This window comes from Letharia lupina (genome assembly GCF_014066315.1).
Source record: "Letharia lupina isolate WasteWater1 chromosome Unknown contig_3, whole genome shotgun sequence".
NCBI classification, from domain to species: Eukaryota; Fungi; Ascomycota; class Lecanoromycetes; order Lecanorales; family Parmeliaceae; genus Letharia; species Letharia lupina.
In genome coordinates, this window is record NW_023502972.1 from 729224 (window position 1) to 743573 (window position 14350).

At 51.4% G+C, this 14350-nt stretch overlaps 5 protein-coding genes across 5 annotated transcripts; 3 read left to right on the plus strand and 2 right to left on the minus strand.

Moving 5' to 3' along the window:
- Window positions 1-282: 282 nt before the first annotated feature.
- On the plus strand, window positions 283-1258 carry HO133_007122 (uncharacterized protein; the record flags this gene model as incomplete). The annotated part of the gene is made up of 3 exons (XM_037298015.1): window positions 283-302; window positions 354-513; window positions 578-1258. 3 exons carry the CDS (start codon window positions 283-285, stop codon window positions 1256-1258), a joined length of 861 nt encoding a protein of 286 aa, XP_037156650.1.
- Window positions 1259-1515: 257 nt separating this feature from the next.
- Window positions 1516-2796, minus strand: HO133_007123 (uncharacterized protein; the record flags this gene model as incomplete). Its single annotated transcript, XM_037298016.1, has 2 exons — window positions 1516-2452; window positions 2525-2796. The coding sequence occupies 2 exons, from the start codon at window positions 2794-2796 to the stop codon at window positions 1516-1518; spliced, it is 1209 nt and encodes a 402-aa protein (XP_037156651.1).
- Window positions 2797-3559: 763 nt separating this feature from the next.
- HO133_007124 (uncharacterized protein) lies at window positions 3560-5019 on the plus strand (the record flags this gene model as incomplete). The annotated part of the gene is made up of 5 exons (XM_037298017.1): window positions 3560-3636; window positions 3687-3923; window positions 3972-4093; window positions 4143-4802; window positions 4910-5019. 5 exons carry the CDS (start codon window positions 3560-3562, stop codon window positions 5017-5019), a joined length of 1206 nt encoding a protein of 401 aa, XP_037156652.1.
- A 642-nt stretch (window positions 5020-5661) lies between these two features.
- HO133_007125 (uncharacterized protein) lies at window positions 5662-6775 on the plus strand (the record flags this gene model as incomplete). Its single annotated transcript, XM_037298018.1, has 2 exons — window positions 5662-6010; window positions 6105-6775. The coding sequence occupies 2 exons, from the start codon at window positions 5662-5664 to the stop codon at window positions 6773-6775; spliced, it is 1020 nt and encodes a 339-aa protein (XP_037156653.1).
- A 3731-nt stretch (window positions 6776-10506) lies between these two features.
- Window positions 10507-12050, minus strand: HO133_007126 (uncharacterized protein; the record flags this gene model as incomplete). Its single annotated transcript, XM_037298019.1, has 2 exons — window positions 10507-11334; window positions 11610-12050. The coding sequence occupies 2 exons, from the start codon at window positions 12048-12050 to the stop codon at window positions 10507-10509; spliced, it is 1269 nt and encodes a 422-aa protein (XP_037156654.1).
- Between the last annotated feature and the right edge of the window lie 2300 nt (window positions 12051-14350).

The following is a 14350-nucleotide window of genomic DNA, read 5'->3' on the forward strand; positions in this document are numbered from 1 at the left end:
AGGGCAAGCCTGCATAGTTCGCAAGGGAAGAAACGTGCGAGATGATACCGGATACCGATGTGCATAATGGACCCCTCTCATTTTGTTGGGTTGCCTCCTCCTCGCACAGATACAATCTGTGCTCAGTCTCTTCATTTCCAATTTCCTTGTTCTCAAATACAAATCCCCTCGGACTCCTCCATCTGATACACCGCTCCAAACCCGAACCAAGACACAAATACATCCCTAAACACAAAGCTCACAAGCCAGCTATCGGCCTTATCACGTACCAACACCGCCATCATGATTATGGCAAACCCTGAGTACGCTTGCCTGATCATTCGATTTCTCCGTAAACTAACAGTGAGCTCCAGATTCCCAAAAATTCGCGCCTGTCTCTTTGACATGGACGGACTTCTCATCGATACCGAGGATATCTATACGAAATGCAACAACGTAATCCTGCATGAGCACGGCAAGCCTTCTCTTCCCTGGAAAATCAAGGCCCAATTGCAAGGCCGCCCTGGTCCCGACGTATGCCTCTCTTCTCCCGAACCCTCTTTCCCCACACCCCCACGCAAATTGACAGTTTCCATAGGCGGCCGAAATCTTCCATGCCTGGGCCCAGCTGCCTATCGCCCGCTCCACCTTCACCGCTAAGCAGGCCAAACTGCAGGCCCAATTCTTCCCCACAACGCAACCGCTCCCTGGCGTTCCACTCTTGCTGAAAACGCTCAAGAACTCGAATACTCACCTCGCCCTCGCCACTTCCTCGCACGCCATCAATTACCGCTTGAAGTCAACGCACTTGCCTCACCTCTTCAGCGCATTCCCACCCTCGCGCCGTGTCCTCGGCGATGATTCTAGGATACCCAAAGGCAGGGGCAAGCCCGCACCGGACATCTACCTCTTGGCATTGGAGTGTATCAACAAAGAACTGAGAGCCAAAGGAGAGCCCATTGTCTACCCTGAGGAATGCCTAGTCTTCGAGGATAGTGTGCCCGGGGTCGAGGCAGGGAGAAGAGCGGGAATGAGAGTGGTTTGGTGTCCTCATCCGATGTTGTTGAAGGAGTATCTGGGGAGGGAGAGGGAGGTGCTCGCTGGGGTTGCGAATGGCACCGACCGGGAGGTTGACGATGCTCTGCACGAGGCTGGCATGCATGGCACTGGCACGAAAGGGAGGACTAACGGCTACCACTCCAGAATGGATGATGGATGGGCTGAGATGGTGACGACGTTGGAAGGGTTTGACTACGGAAGATACGGGATTCAGATCTGAGTGCGAGTTGCTGAGAGACGAGAGACAGACCCGATTTTGAGCGATAAAATGGTTACGTACGGACTGAAGAGAGGGATAAAAGGTAGACTAGATTATAGATATGTATGGAGCATTGGATGTTGCTCCAAAGATAGACTCAAATCTCCAAGCATCTCCACGAATCCTGGCCGCTGCCCTTGACAGAAAGTTTCATAAACTTGAATATGGTACTTTTTTATGGTATCTCCTATCTCTAGTCTATGCACCGATGACTTCTCTCAGGTGAAAAAGAATGCATTACCCTCGGCATCCTTCCTCACGCCTTTGGTGTAGTCCTTCGTCGGATCAAATTCCTCCCACACACTCGCTGGAAAGATATGCTTGTTCCGCTCATACCACCGCCGATCCACCACCTTTGTAAAATTTGGATCAGCGTTCACACCCTCAAGGTGTCGATCTGCAGGCGTGACCTGGCCGTTGTTCTTCTGCTTCGTCTTCGATGGCAAAGATATTGGGTCATAATCATCTGAGATCTGATCTGGAGATTCGGACCCATCCGACGGTGGGACGGTGGCCGCGGCGTAATCGAACAGCGGCGTCGAATTCGGACCAACAGTCTTGTTGACGATGAAGTAATAGAGTTCGTAGTGGTGAGGTATGATGATCTCACCTCTCACAAGCATCAAATCATCCACGCCAACCCTTGCCCATTCTCTTCTGCTGTTAGCTTTCTCGCCGCCTCCTACACCCAGCTCTGCTCCAACTTTCCTGCTTCGGTCTAGGAACAGCCAAACGTAGTCGCCTTTCTTGACTTTACAAGCGCCACCGGGTATGTTTGTGCCGTCATAGAAAACGAATGGTATAATGATCTCCGTGGCTTTGACAGCTTCTTGCATCAAGAGGAATTCCTTCCGTAGCTGTTCTCGGGTCTGAGCCTCCTTGAGCAGCGCGGACTTAGTCATTGCTTTGGGGGCGACGCTGAGATTGGCGTTTGCCCCAAAGCGCTTTCGTTCCGTGGAAAAATCATTTCGCGACGAGGCTGGTGACGCTCTGGTGGGTCCATCTTCGTCTGGCGTACCATCTCTTGGCGTCAGATCCGTAGATTCGATCCTCTCCACTCTATCCAGCTCCTCGTCATCTACCCCAAACGACAATTTTCCCTTGGCCACGTGCTTCCGTTTCTTTTTCGGTGGCTGTCCATGGGAAGTTGAAACACTGTGCTTTGACCGTCAGCATCTGCAGCCGCCAAAAAAACGTGCTCTACCTTGCATAATCCCCACAACTTACCCGTTGATGATACTATTGTTAACGTCTGAAACTGAGTTCCCCGATGCAGATGACGATGCAGGCGCAAAGCGGCCAAAGCTTACGGCAGTCCCCTGTGCTTCGCGCTCCTTCTGCTCGAGCGCCTCTGCGCGTCGCTTTCGGAAGTCGGAGAGGTGGACTAGGCCGACGGTTTGAGATGCTAACAGATCGGCGGCTGTGGAGGCTTGGGTGGTGAAACGAGGGTTTGGTGTTGGGACTCTGGAGGTGTCATTTGAGGAGGGGTTGGAGGCCATCGAGATACTGAGGGTGAGGGCGAGGGTGAGGGTGAGGGTCATAAAAAGGTGAAGATGATCGAAGTTGCTGGTGGGTGTTAGTACGGCCAAACGCTAAAACCGTAGCCAATAAACCCCGTCCTGAGTACGACGACCATTATTCCATCAAGCTCACTCGAATCCTTTTCGAAATTTGACTGTTCAAGCACTTACGAGCGAACAACAATAGTCTGATCTGTTGGTAGTGACGGTGGCTTGTTCATCAAGCGCGAAACCAATAATGATAGAGATCCAAGTTTTACCCGTTCTATGATGCATTTCCCTATTCTGAGTCTCTGAAGTCACAGTGCAAAAGTAGTCCATATAAAACTTGGTATGGAACAGTCCTTGCGCGAAGACGTTGGTCCTCTCAACTTGCCAGATGATTTTATTTCCATCGCGCTGGGATAGCAACGAAGGTGGTGGCTCCACAAAGTGGGCTCGTCCTATAGAGGATGGGAGCGTCCAATCGTGATTTCATAGAACATTATTGTCTTTGGAAGGTGGCCTATACGGTAGACATGGAAGCTAGCATCTACCTCTTGAATTTAGGGGCAATGAGCTGCCTAGTACTTGCCTCGCCAGAGAATGTTGATCTTTCCATGAGTATCAAAAGTGGAAAGGGCGTCCTTTCCTATATTGAAAACCACCTTCTCCGTTCCACTTATCCCATTAAAGTCATCTCAACTGAATCCTCTACTTCCATCGCTTTCATCAAGGTTATCCTCTGGCTTTCTCTAGAGTAATGGACTTCACGCTACGTTGCAATGCGCTCAACTGCCGAGTCCAGCTCGTGGAGCGGGCTGTGGTAACGACTTGCAGGTGCGTACACCCTGTAGGCTATGCTTGCAGTATACTAACAGCAAGCCTAGCCATGTCTTCTGCAATCCTTGTTCTGACGAGCTTGGCTTGACTGCACCAGCTGGTGCTAATCGGGTCTGCCCGGCATGCCGAACTCTTCTTTCTCAACCTGATGACGCTGTCTCTACATCATTGCATCCGACCGAGGACTACAAGACGAGCGTTCTGAGTGGCCTCAGTCCTAGCACTATTATGGAATGTGCTGGGCGTGGGTTGGCCTTCTGGAGCTACCAGTCGACGCAGGAGATGTACGTAGAGGGGTGGCGTTGCCGCTTACACCCACTGATACTTTGTAGCGTCTACCAGGAGTACACGGTGAAGGCAATGACTGAGAAGCACAACACTCTTAACGTGCAGATCGACAAGATTCTCAACGACGCCAATTCCGAACTGAACATCCTGAATCAGAAGCTGAACAGTATGATTCGCGATGTGATGAGTATCTACTCTTCTGATTCTACGAACAGATATGCAAATAGACCAGGACAGGCTCAAGCTTGAGAATAAGAATCTCGTAACAGCCTTCCGAGAGAAAAGCCGCAAACATCAGCAGACACAGGAACTCTATGATCGCTTGAAGCGCAAGGAGATGACAGCAGCTACACAGTCTGCGGCGTTCGAATCCGTAGATGAAGTACTCGGCAATGTCCCAGGTCGTCAAGGCTTCGTTTCTTCTCAGCGTACTTCTGTCGCTCCGAGATCTCACGCTCAACAAGACTTCCAGTCCCCTCAACGGAATCGCAACGGAATAGAGCAACTCCATGCCCGACGGAAGAGTGGCAGCAACGAAATCCAAGGCAATGGGGCAATGATGCCTCCTCCGCTTCATCGACCAGGAGGTACTGGAAGCAATACGTTCGGATTCGGTGAGCCAAAGCCCTGGTATGCCACCCACGCTGCTGATGGTCGTTTAGCAAATCCCATGCCTACACCATCCAACCATCGCACCCAGCTTGGGCCGACAGCTCAATCCGCCAGCCGCCTGGGAACACTTGGTTATCGACATGACGCCAACATGTTCAATAAGGATCTGCAGAACCATACTCCAGGCCAACGGCAATCTCTCGCCAGTCTCAATATGAATAGCGTGAATAGGAACGGCTTGAGCGGGTATGGAATGAGTGCAGGTATGAAAGTTGGGAGGCAGCAGGGTGAGCTTGCCCAATTTTCGAGATAGTCCTCGCCTGATATTCCCCGAACCTTTCTATACTGGCTGCTACTCACATTGCTCCAGGATCACGCCCCTCCGAAATGACACACTCCAGCCATGGTCAGGCTGGTGCGCCGTTCGGTCACGAATTTCAAGCCCAGCAGTTTCAACGCGATGAAGGTGTCTACTATTGATTTCCCACCCAGAGTTGGCCAGATGTGTCGGGGTATCTGCTGTCTTTTGCTCAATCGTCGCACTTCGCTTACAGTACCTCTTTCATAGTTCGATTCATGGCACGAAACACGGACTTTTGCTTTATAGCCTAGTTGTACGCGGAGAGGAAGGGGTGCCAGCAGAATAAGTCAGGATTGAAAAATATCTGCTAAGGAACACACCACATTGACTTTCTCGTATTCGTATTTTGAGGCATCCGATTGGATTCCGCGAGCGGAGTTACTTTATGCCGCATGCGTTGGTTGATTTAGCGCTAACCTCCAATCGCATTTGGAAATGTTTCATTGGATCTGTCTTCTGACTTCTACAGTCTACTCCTCGTGCATGTATCAAAGCCCCAAAAATCACACCAAATATGCGTCCATGAAAGCTGAAGCCCTGCATTTTCTACTGTCTACTTAAAGATGCAAAACCCTCCTCTTTTCTTGATGAAGCCTTGCTTCCCTTGTTTCGTTGCAGAAAACATAGAGGCTTCTAGGTCAGATTTTCATCAAACAGACCACCATTCTCTTTCCTATCCAGGCTGCGAAGACCCCACATTATAATTATACACTTCCAGCACACCAACCCGTTACTTCTCTGGCCTCCGTTCATACCACGCAATGGTCTCCCTTATAGATGTCCAATCCTCGAATTCCCGTATTGCCTCCGCTCTTCCTCCGCGTCTCGTCGCCGTCTTCGTCGGTGCCACTAGCGGTGTCGGCGAAGTATCGCTGAAGCAATTCGCCAAGCATGCCCGCCAACCCCGCGTCTACTTTGTTGGCCGCTCACAAGAAGCCGGAGATCGCATTGCAGCCGAATGCAAGACCCTGAACTCGGAAGGCGAGTACATCTTCATCAAGGCAGATACCAGTCTGATCCGCACCGTGGATGATATCTGCAGTGACATCAAGTGCAAAGAGAAGGCGGTCAATCTCCTCTTTCTTAGTACGGGATCATTGGTTAGCGCGGGTATGTCCGCGATCCTTCTAAAGTTGCTCTATTGATTTACGGAGAAAACTCCGCAAACATGAGAATGAAGGATTTGACCGTAAAATGAACACAGAGACTTCGGAGGGCCTTAACTTCGTCACGGCTTTGGTAACCTATTCCCGCAATCGATTTATTGTAAACCTTTTGCCACTTCTTCAACAGGCCACTGCCCTTCGTCGTGTCGTCACCGCATTCGCCGCTGGTAAAGAAGGCCCAGTTAGCATCAATGACTTTCAAGGCTGGAAGGTCTCTGCGCTTTCCGCACGTGGCCACGTCAGCTCACTTGTCACCGTATCCCTTGAAGCCCTTGCCAAGAAAGCACCGGACGTGACTTTCATCCACAACTTCCCGGGTCCGCTCAAGTCAAACCTTTTCCGGGGTGGCCAAGGCGCAACGATATTCGTTATCAATATAGTCTTCAAAGCCATATCGCCCATGATGACTTGGTACTCGAATCAGGAGTGTGGTGAACGTCACTTGTTCCTCGCAACGAGCGCGAGGTACCCGGCAGCTTCTCATGGGAATATAACTTCTGGGGTGCCGTTGAGCGGTGAAGTTGCGATTGCAAGAGGAACCAATGGGGAAAGTGGAAGTGGTGTGTACTCCGTCGATTTGGCCGGTGAAAGTTCGGGACCTAAGGTGGAGGAGCTTCTGACCAATTTCAAAAAGGGAGGAGTGGGGGAGAAGTTCTGGAGACATACAGAGGAGGAGTTTGAGCGGATTACTGGACGGGCAGCGGCATAGATCAAGCCACGGTACTTACGCGTCTCATGGACCAACAGATTGATGCCATGTATTAGTTAACCATGGCTGATACAGCTGGATGATAGCCTGAGAAGTGGTGGTATCAATAGGTGATCGCTGTATGGTCCTGCTATGGTTCTGGACGTCCAGCATTGAAAGCATACAGACGCGAGCTTGGTGTGCGTGTGCTGTAATGGGGTAATCATTCCATGAGATTCGATTATTCTTGGGGGAGACGGAGGTAATGGACGTTCATTCCAGCTTCAGGACTCTATTTGTCAGCTGTGGTTTTGCTCTTTTGCTCAATTCGATCTGTTCATTCCAGCTTCAGGACTCTATTTGTCAGCTGTGGTTTTGCTCTTTTGCTCAATTCGATCTCGCTTGTAAAGAAACTCACATATTCCGCTTGAATTCAGCTCTTGAGCGGTCCTCAATTTCGGTTTCTGTTAGTGATCTGAATTTTTTACGAGTCGCCAATTTTCTCACATCTATCAAAGCAAATCCATCCCCATAGCTATCAATTTGAGATGAGAAGGTGGGCACTTTTTCATGATCGTGACTGTTCCTTTGTCCCAAACTGTCGCATTTCCATTGTTGAGAAGAGCACTTCCTTGTCAGATACCTACTGCTTGATGTATCCTTCCCTTTCAACAGCCAATTGTTTCGACTTGCTACCCATAGTCGCCGAATGTGGAAGAGTAGTGCTCACAACTGCCAACTTTTTGTGGCAGCGTGCCGGAATGGAAGATAAAGCAGGAAGGTCCTTGACTGCATAGTACCTCTTGGGTTCCCTTTGTCCAAGAAAGGAACGGGAACTGATTCTGATTGTCGGCAATAATACGCTGCTGCTGCGCGGATCCTACCTATACATCTGACAGACTCTATATTTTGGGGAAGCCTTACTGTCTTGTGGCGAGGCTCTGGACAAGTCTCCATTCATATCCATTGATCAGCTTGGGCGGATTTGCACTCCTTTGACGAAGAAAGACGTTCTTTATCTTGTACACTTGTTGGCGTTGTCCTCTTTGAAGATCTAAGAATGGATCAGTTCCGAAGGACAATGGGTGTTTTCTATCCTGGAGTGGTTCATTCTCCGCCGAATCCCTCATTCCAACGACTACGAGGATCAAAGTCACACTGCAGTCATCAAACACTACCTTTACGTATTTCCTCATCAGACGAATAGAAACTCCCCAAAAACACCTTCTAGCCCCTTATGGCTCAACCTAATCGACCTCCACCCAGTACCGGCCAAAAAATACTCGAATTTATTCTGGACAGGGACAAATATGGTTTGCAGAACAGTCTACTCGGAAACCTAAACCTTCTCGACTATATGAATCTAAGACGTCAGACTCAGCGAATCCTGCATTCGCTCGACCCTATCGTGCTGCAGACACAAAACCTCCACAATCCCCCGGCCCCCAACCGCAAGGATCCAAACGACTTCCTCCAACTGAAACTCGGAGCACAGTGTGACGACATGCGCAAAATCTACAACGTCCCGGCGGCGCAGCAGCGGATCCCTTGCCCCAACGGGCCCACAACACGGGTCACCATGCGACCCTGCAGGCAAACGGATCCGCAATCGCACCCGCCGTTCCCCACCCGGTGCTTCAACGTGTGCAACGACTGCCTCCACAGCTGGAGCAACTACTACCACCGCAAGATCACCAACGGTCTCCCGAGCCGGCGATCGATCCTCTGCAAACGCTGCAGCCTCCGGCTGAGACGACGGCACCGGCCCGGCCACTCCGCCTGCACGTGCCGGCGGGCCATCTTCGCCGACGCCAAATGCCACACCTGCCGCCTCGAGACCGAACTCGCCACCTACGCCGCCGGCGACGCCCGCCGGCGCACGCTCGAACGCACGCACGTGAGGCGCGCGGGGCCGGGGGGGCGGCGCCGGCGCGTGCTGCACGTCGACCACCGTCCGGACACGGTCAGGGCCAGGGCCGCGTGCGCCACGCCGGGCTGTGGGAGGGAGGCGTGGACGAAGCATTCGAGCCGGCGGCTGCCGGGACAGAACGAGCCGGGCTTTTCGAGGCATCTGGATGCGTGCCTGATGTGTTTGTGCTGTAGTGGGGAGATTGTTCCGTGAGGGTTGATGGCGTTTTTCGGGGGGGGAGAAGGTAGGAAGGAAGGTGAGGTGTTTTCGTCCCTGCTTGGAAGCATTCTTGTCTTTATGTCTGGTCCGGGTCTTTCGTCCGTGGTTTTGCTGGTCAAAATCCACTCCTGCCGTTTGGGCCTGAGGCTCCACCGGTCATGATTTCTACCTTTTCTGTTCGAAACACAGTTTTTCTATTGCTCGAGTTTTGTTCGCAACGAGTTGCCAATTCCGTCAAGTGCTTGTCTATCTGGTACATGCTTCCGACTGTTGTCAAAATCTCGCTCTTTCAGACCCAGGTCCCCTACTTGCGCCGGTAGTTTTGGCGACGAGTCTTCTGCGCTGTAGGAACAGATGCACAGCCTGTGCGTCGCAAGAAATGTATCCGTCGGAGCGCAAACCGTGTTTCCATGCGACGAAACAAAGCAAAAGTATTCTCGAGCCTTCTCGCATGATTCTTCTTCTCAACTGTTTCAACACACATTTCTACATTCTCGTATCGCTCAGGTATGAAGACGTTCGACGTGTTTCGTTTCGCAGCCTTAATCCAGCTGAGCGCCCACGCTGCCGCAGCGCCACCTCTCGCTCTCCCAGATTCGCCGCCATCTCTCACGCTACCGTCATCATTGACACTGCTCGAAAACGCAACCCACCCCCCCAATTCCACCAGTGCACTCCGAGCCCCCAATTCTCCACTCGAGTAAGTTCTTTGTCGAGATCTTCTGTAAAAACTCAGGTCTGACATCAGCGCAGCGTCGCTCCGCCTCCAGTGCCGTACGTCTACCCCGTGCGGTATTCCGACATCAGCCTGCGGTGCTACCATTTCGAAGACGTTAGTTCGTCCAGACTGGAAAACCAGCTAGAAGAAGCGTTGCGGGAAGCAGTTCGCGACATGTCGTTGCATCACGAGCAGCGCTTTGAACCGATTGGCACGGGGGAAAGGGTGTACGAATCCGACCAACCAGGGGCCCAGGGTGAAAGTACAGATATATATATCTGGCCGCAGGCAAACATGACCTGGGATATGTGAGTGGCCATTTGTGAATTCTTGCCTTTTTCGTGCCCCCACAAAACCGGTCTTACAACCTGATATTTCCGCGTCCACAAAGTGATGCTGACCCCGCAATGTGTAGGTGTAGTAATGTGCTGATCGGAATGAAGAATGTCGCGCAGACGTATGCGGGGTGGGATTTCGAGTTTGAGGTTCTGGTTGATGGGACGGAGGGAACGGTGGGAAGGGGTTTGTTGTGGACGCAGTGACGGGAATGTTCGACGCTAAGCAGATACTCGAGATAGTTATCCTGGCTGATTTGTACTCAAGCCCAGAGAGCTGCGATGTAACGAGCTGAGTGTCTCGAAGGGTTCGAATGGTAGGTGTCGAGCTCGTCAGTTGTAATGTATGGAAAGCCGTTTCAAACCGAGCACAGCGACTATGTTCGTCAAGTTGTGTCTATTAGATTTTAGAACCGGCTTTAGAAAGATGTACGGAGTAATACGGCCGCAAGCTGACGTTGCGGAGAGCCGATTTACGGTTTGTCTGGGGGCTCTTAATTGGTGAGAGGACGTTCGAGTTGGACCATACTCGAAAATTGGTTCTTTTCAGCCTTGGGAAGAGGTTCATTAATTATAAGTGGATAAGAAATAGATCCTCAAATAAGGCCAGAAGGTTGATATGTAACATCATGCCCGCTTGAATATCTAGAAAACAGAGAAGTACATTATGTGTCACCATCATCGTCGTAAGCAGTTCACTTGCAGGCGTTGAAGTTGGTGAGGATGCGGGTGCAGCCCAGGTGCATAAGGTGCCATCGACGACCGCAGAACTGGAGCCAACAGGAATGACGGGGCCTGACTGTGTGATTTCGGACCCTGGAGGGAGAGTCACGGTTCCGAATACAAGCCCACCGCTGGCGCCTTTACGGTAAGAGGTTCCATCTACGCCAAAGATATTAGAGCCGACGGACATCGTGTGCCCCGAGAATATTGTTTGAGTTCCCGATGGAAGGCTCATGGTACCCATTACCACAACACCACCAGATACACCCTGTTGAGGCGGAGAGCTGGTATAAGCTAGCCCTGGAGGGGCACCTGGATGTGGTGATTGCAGATCAAAGGAGGTGCCATCCACAAGCACGAGACTAGAGCCAACGGAGACAACGTGACCTGAGTGTGTGGTCTCAGCCCCAGGTGCAATCGTCACAGTGCCTAGTTCAAGGCCTCCGCCAGGAGCCTCCTGTAGAGATGCACCGATCTCTGACCCTCCGTTGCTGTCGTTTTGGGGAGAGACGGAGCCTGGGTTCCCTTCACTGGCAGAATCCGGAGCAGTCGAAACGCCAGGATCTTGAGGATCAGCGCCGTTCGCTTTCGACCCTTCGGCTGGCCCTGACCCTACGTTGCCGCCATTATAATGAGGTGTAGAGCCCGAATTACCTCCATTCCCTACGCCCCTACGCTGGGAGAATCAGAAGTGCCGGGGTTCGGAGGATCTGGTTGATTGCCTTTCGCAGCTGAAGCCTGTTGTGACCCTGAATCACCGTCTTGCTTTCCTTTTTTTGTAGAGACTGGATCGCCTCCACTTGCAGCGCCGAGATCTTGAGAATTCGTTTCACCTGGATGACTCGGAGGTTGAGAAACCTGCCCAACATCTGCTACATTTGCCGTGCTGAGAGCGCCAGTCCCGACGGCCTATCGGAGGGTTGCTGAAGGTTCAGGCTCAGCTTGAGTCACAGACGGGGGAGTTGGTGTCGGAACAGGATTTCTAGTCTTGTTCAGCGCTCGGGGAGGGTCGTATCTCCGAGGAGCCGCAGGAGTGCAAGTGCTCCAAAGAGGATCGACTTTCGAGACACCGGCGGGAATAGAAAATATTGGACTACCAGCCGAGATCTTGGACGAGTCTACAGTACGCGGATCTCTGTAATCCATAGAACACGCAGCTTGCGTGACCACCTCGTGATCGGGCGGAGGGTAGTATAATTCCGTGTAATCAATCGACCTCCAATCGGTATGGTAGCATACGCCTGTTGACAGGGCGTCCGGTGGGTATCCAATCGTGACTTCGTCATAGATGGTACCTAGATTGGGCGCAGAATATGTATCGCAGTCATAGTTTGCCACCAAGGTGCTGTATTTAATATAGACTGATGGCGAAGTGCTAATTGATATTAGCATCGATTGCTGCATTCAAGGTTGGACGTTCTGGTCAACGGGGTGTTGTCCAGGCCAAGCGTCCTGATCTTACTAACAACGTATAATTATCAGACACCAGTGTATAAGGTGTCATTTGGAGATCCGAGGCGGACTCCGTAGGATCGGGCTGCCAGTAGACAAGTCGAACCTTTAAACATTTTATGAGCGTCCTTCTTTGAAAGTATGATCTTGAGCAATGAGACTGCTCGAAGAAATTTTGAGAGCCTTTTGCTGCCGGAACATGCTTTTCACTGCGCACGATGTGGTTTGAAAGTTGTTGCGTAGCGAAATAGCGAATAGTACGGCGTCGTCTTTACGAAAGATCACCGTATCTCTAGGAACGAAAGGCAAGGATTTCGGCTCACGAGAAAGATCTTGCAAACCCTGTATTGGTTCCGATATCGCTTATGACTGTCCAAATTCCAAATTTGTGGAATAGAACAAGGAAGTTGGCCCTGGTCTGTGCTTTAGACTTTTGTTCCCTTCCTGAAAATCGTGCAATAATCTCTCCAGCTCGGATTTACTTATAGAGCCCTGCGGTTCATTGGTTCCTTGATCGAGAGCGAGGTCCAAGAATACACCAGTGCATCTCTTCAGTCGGACGGCCTAAGTGGAACAACCAACGTTCCTTCATTCGATGATGATCTCGTCTTGATGACGGGAGTCTGCTCAGTGCAGGGTCGAGAAGCATGAGAAACGTTCCGCAAGACTTTTGGTGGCCTCTAACATGGGTTGGAAGGCGATATGATGCCCTTCAACTTCGTACTCCCGTCCGCACCACTGCTTGGGAACGGAAAGCGCGATAGTGCGCGATAGTGCGCGAAAGACGCTTCCAAGGACGCTTCCAAGGACGTATATGGCCATCACTAAAGTCGCCGTGAGAGTACACGGCCACGGGCCTGGGCTAGCAGGCAAGAGTGAGGCATGTGGAAGTAAGCTCGGAAAAAGTCACTACACCTCACCCCTACGGAGACCACTGGGCCGAAGAGGGTCACGATTGCGGTTGGTAATTCACGGGCCATTAATACCTTGCTGTGCTGTGGTGTCCAATGAACGGAAGCGGCAACGATTTCGGGTTTCAGTTTGACACCAAGTCAAACACCTGCCACACAAACGCATCCTACTCATGTACAACAAGGTCTCTGATCGGCCAGTATCACAAACATGTTGTGCTTCCTTCTCAGTTCTATCACGTCATCAAGGGAAAGATCCCTGGTGGCCCACGATAAAGAAAAGATGGACTCGAAGTCCAGCAATGATTCTTAGCCCTAAGTCTCGCTATTTTAGGCTAGCTTCTCGCCAGAGTAGAGACCTTGGAGCTCATCGATTAATGACACAAATGAAAGCCATACTCACATTCGTAAAAAGTCGTATTGTGCTCGCGTGCCGGTCGAAAGCTCACGGTCAAGTTGATCCAAACCGCGGCAAGCGGACGGCAATCAGTCCCTGAAGCACGCAGGCGAGGCTGAGCTGAATCCTGCAACACAACCCTCCCCCCCCCCCGGGGATCGCTACTGGGCAGTATCCCTTCAAACAACATTTCCCACACACGCATAAAAGATGAAAGGCTCTCTTATCGTGAAAGAATACAACGGTAGGATCTCACGTCTTCCACGTCTCAAACCCGTTGCACGTCATTGTTGCGATCCTATCATTCCTGTTTCAGTCGGCCGTGTGCCGTTTCAAAGCAGGGTGGCTGAGCGCAATGTCCGGTTTCGATGGATCAATTGACTCCAATCGATGAGGCGGGACAGTTTTGCGCCATACAGACGGTGTTGCATGTTGGGCAAAGAATAGGTATGACGTGGTTTCGTGTTGGGTATCTGGTATCTTTTGTCTACATAAACCCTCTTCATACTGCCCCATATGCTTCCCTTCCATTCCAATACACTTCCCAGTACAAGACCATGCGAAGACACCCCGTCATCATACACCAATCCCCTCAAAACCATCCGAGCCACCACTCTTCTGTCAACACCAGCACAATGGAGCGCCGCCCTACATACGAAGCCATCAAGGCCGATCCCTCTACATTGACCCCGAGGAACCGTACCACCTCTAACGCTTCCTCTTCGTCATCTTCTTCTTCGTCCTCCTCCTCGTCGACGTCGCTCTCTCGCCGCAAGCTCATTCGTGACCGCTACAAGCGACCATGGCAGCTCATGTCGGTGATCACGCTCCATCAAGAGGACATGCCTGTGGGTAGGAGTGGGGGAATGAAGAGTCCATATCCAACGCCGGGACGGAGGAACTATGACAGGGTTTGAGGGATCTGGGTCGAT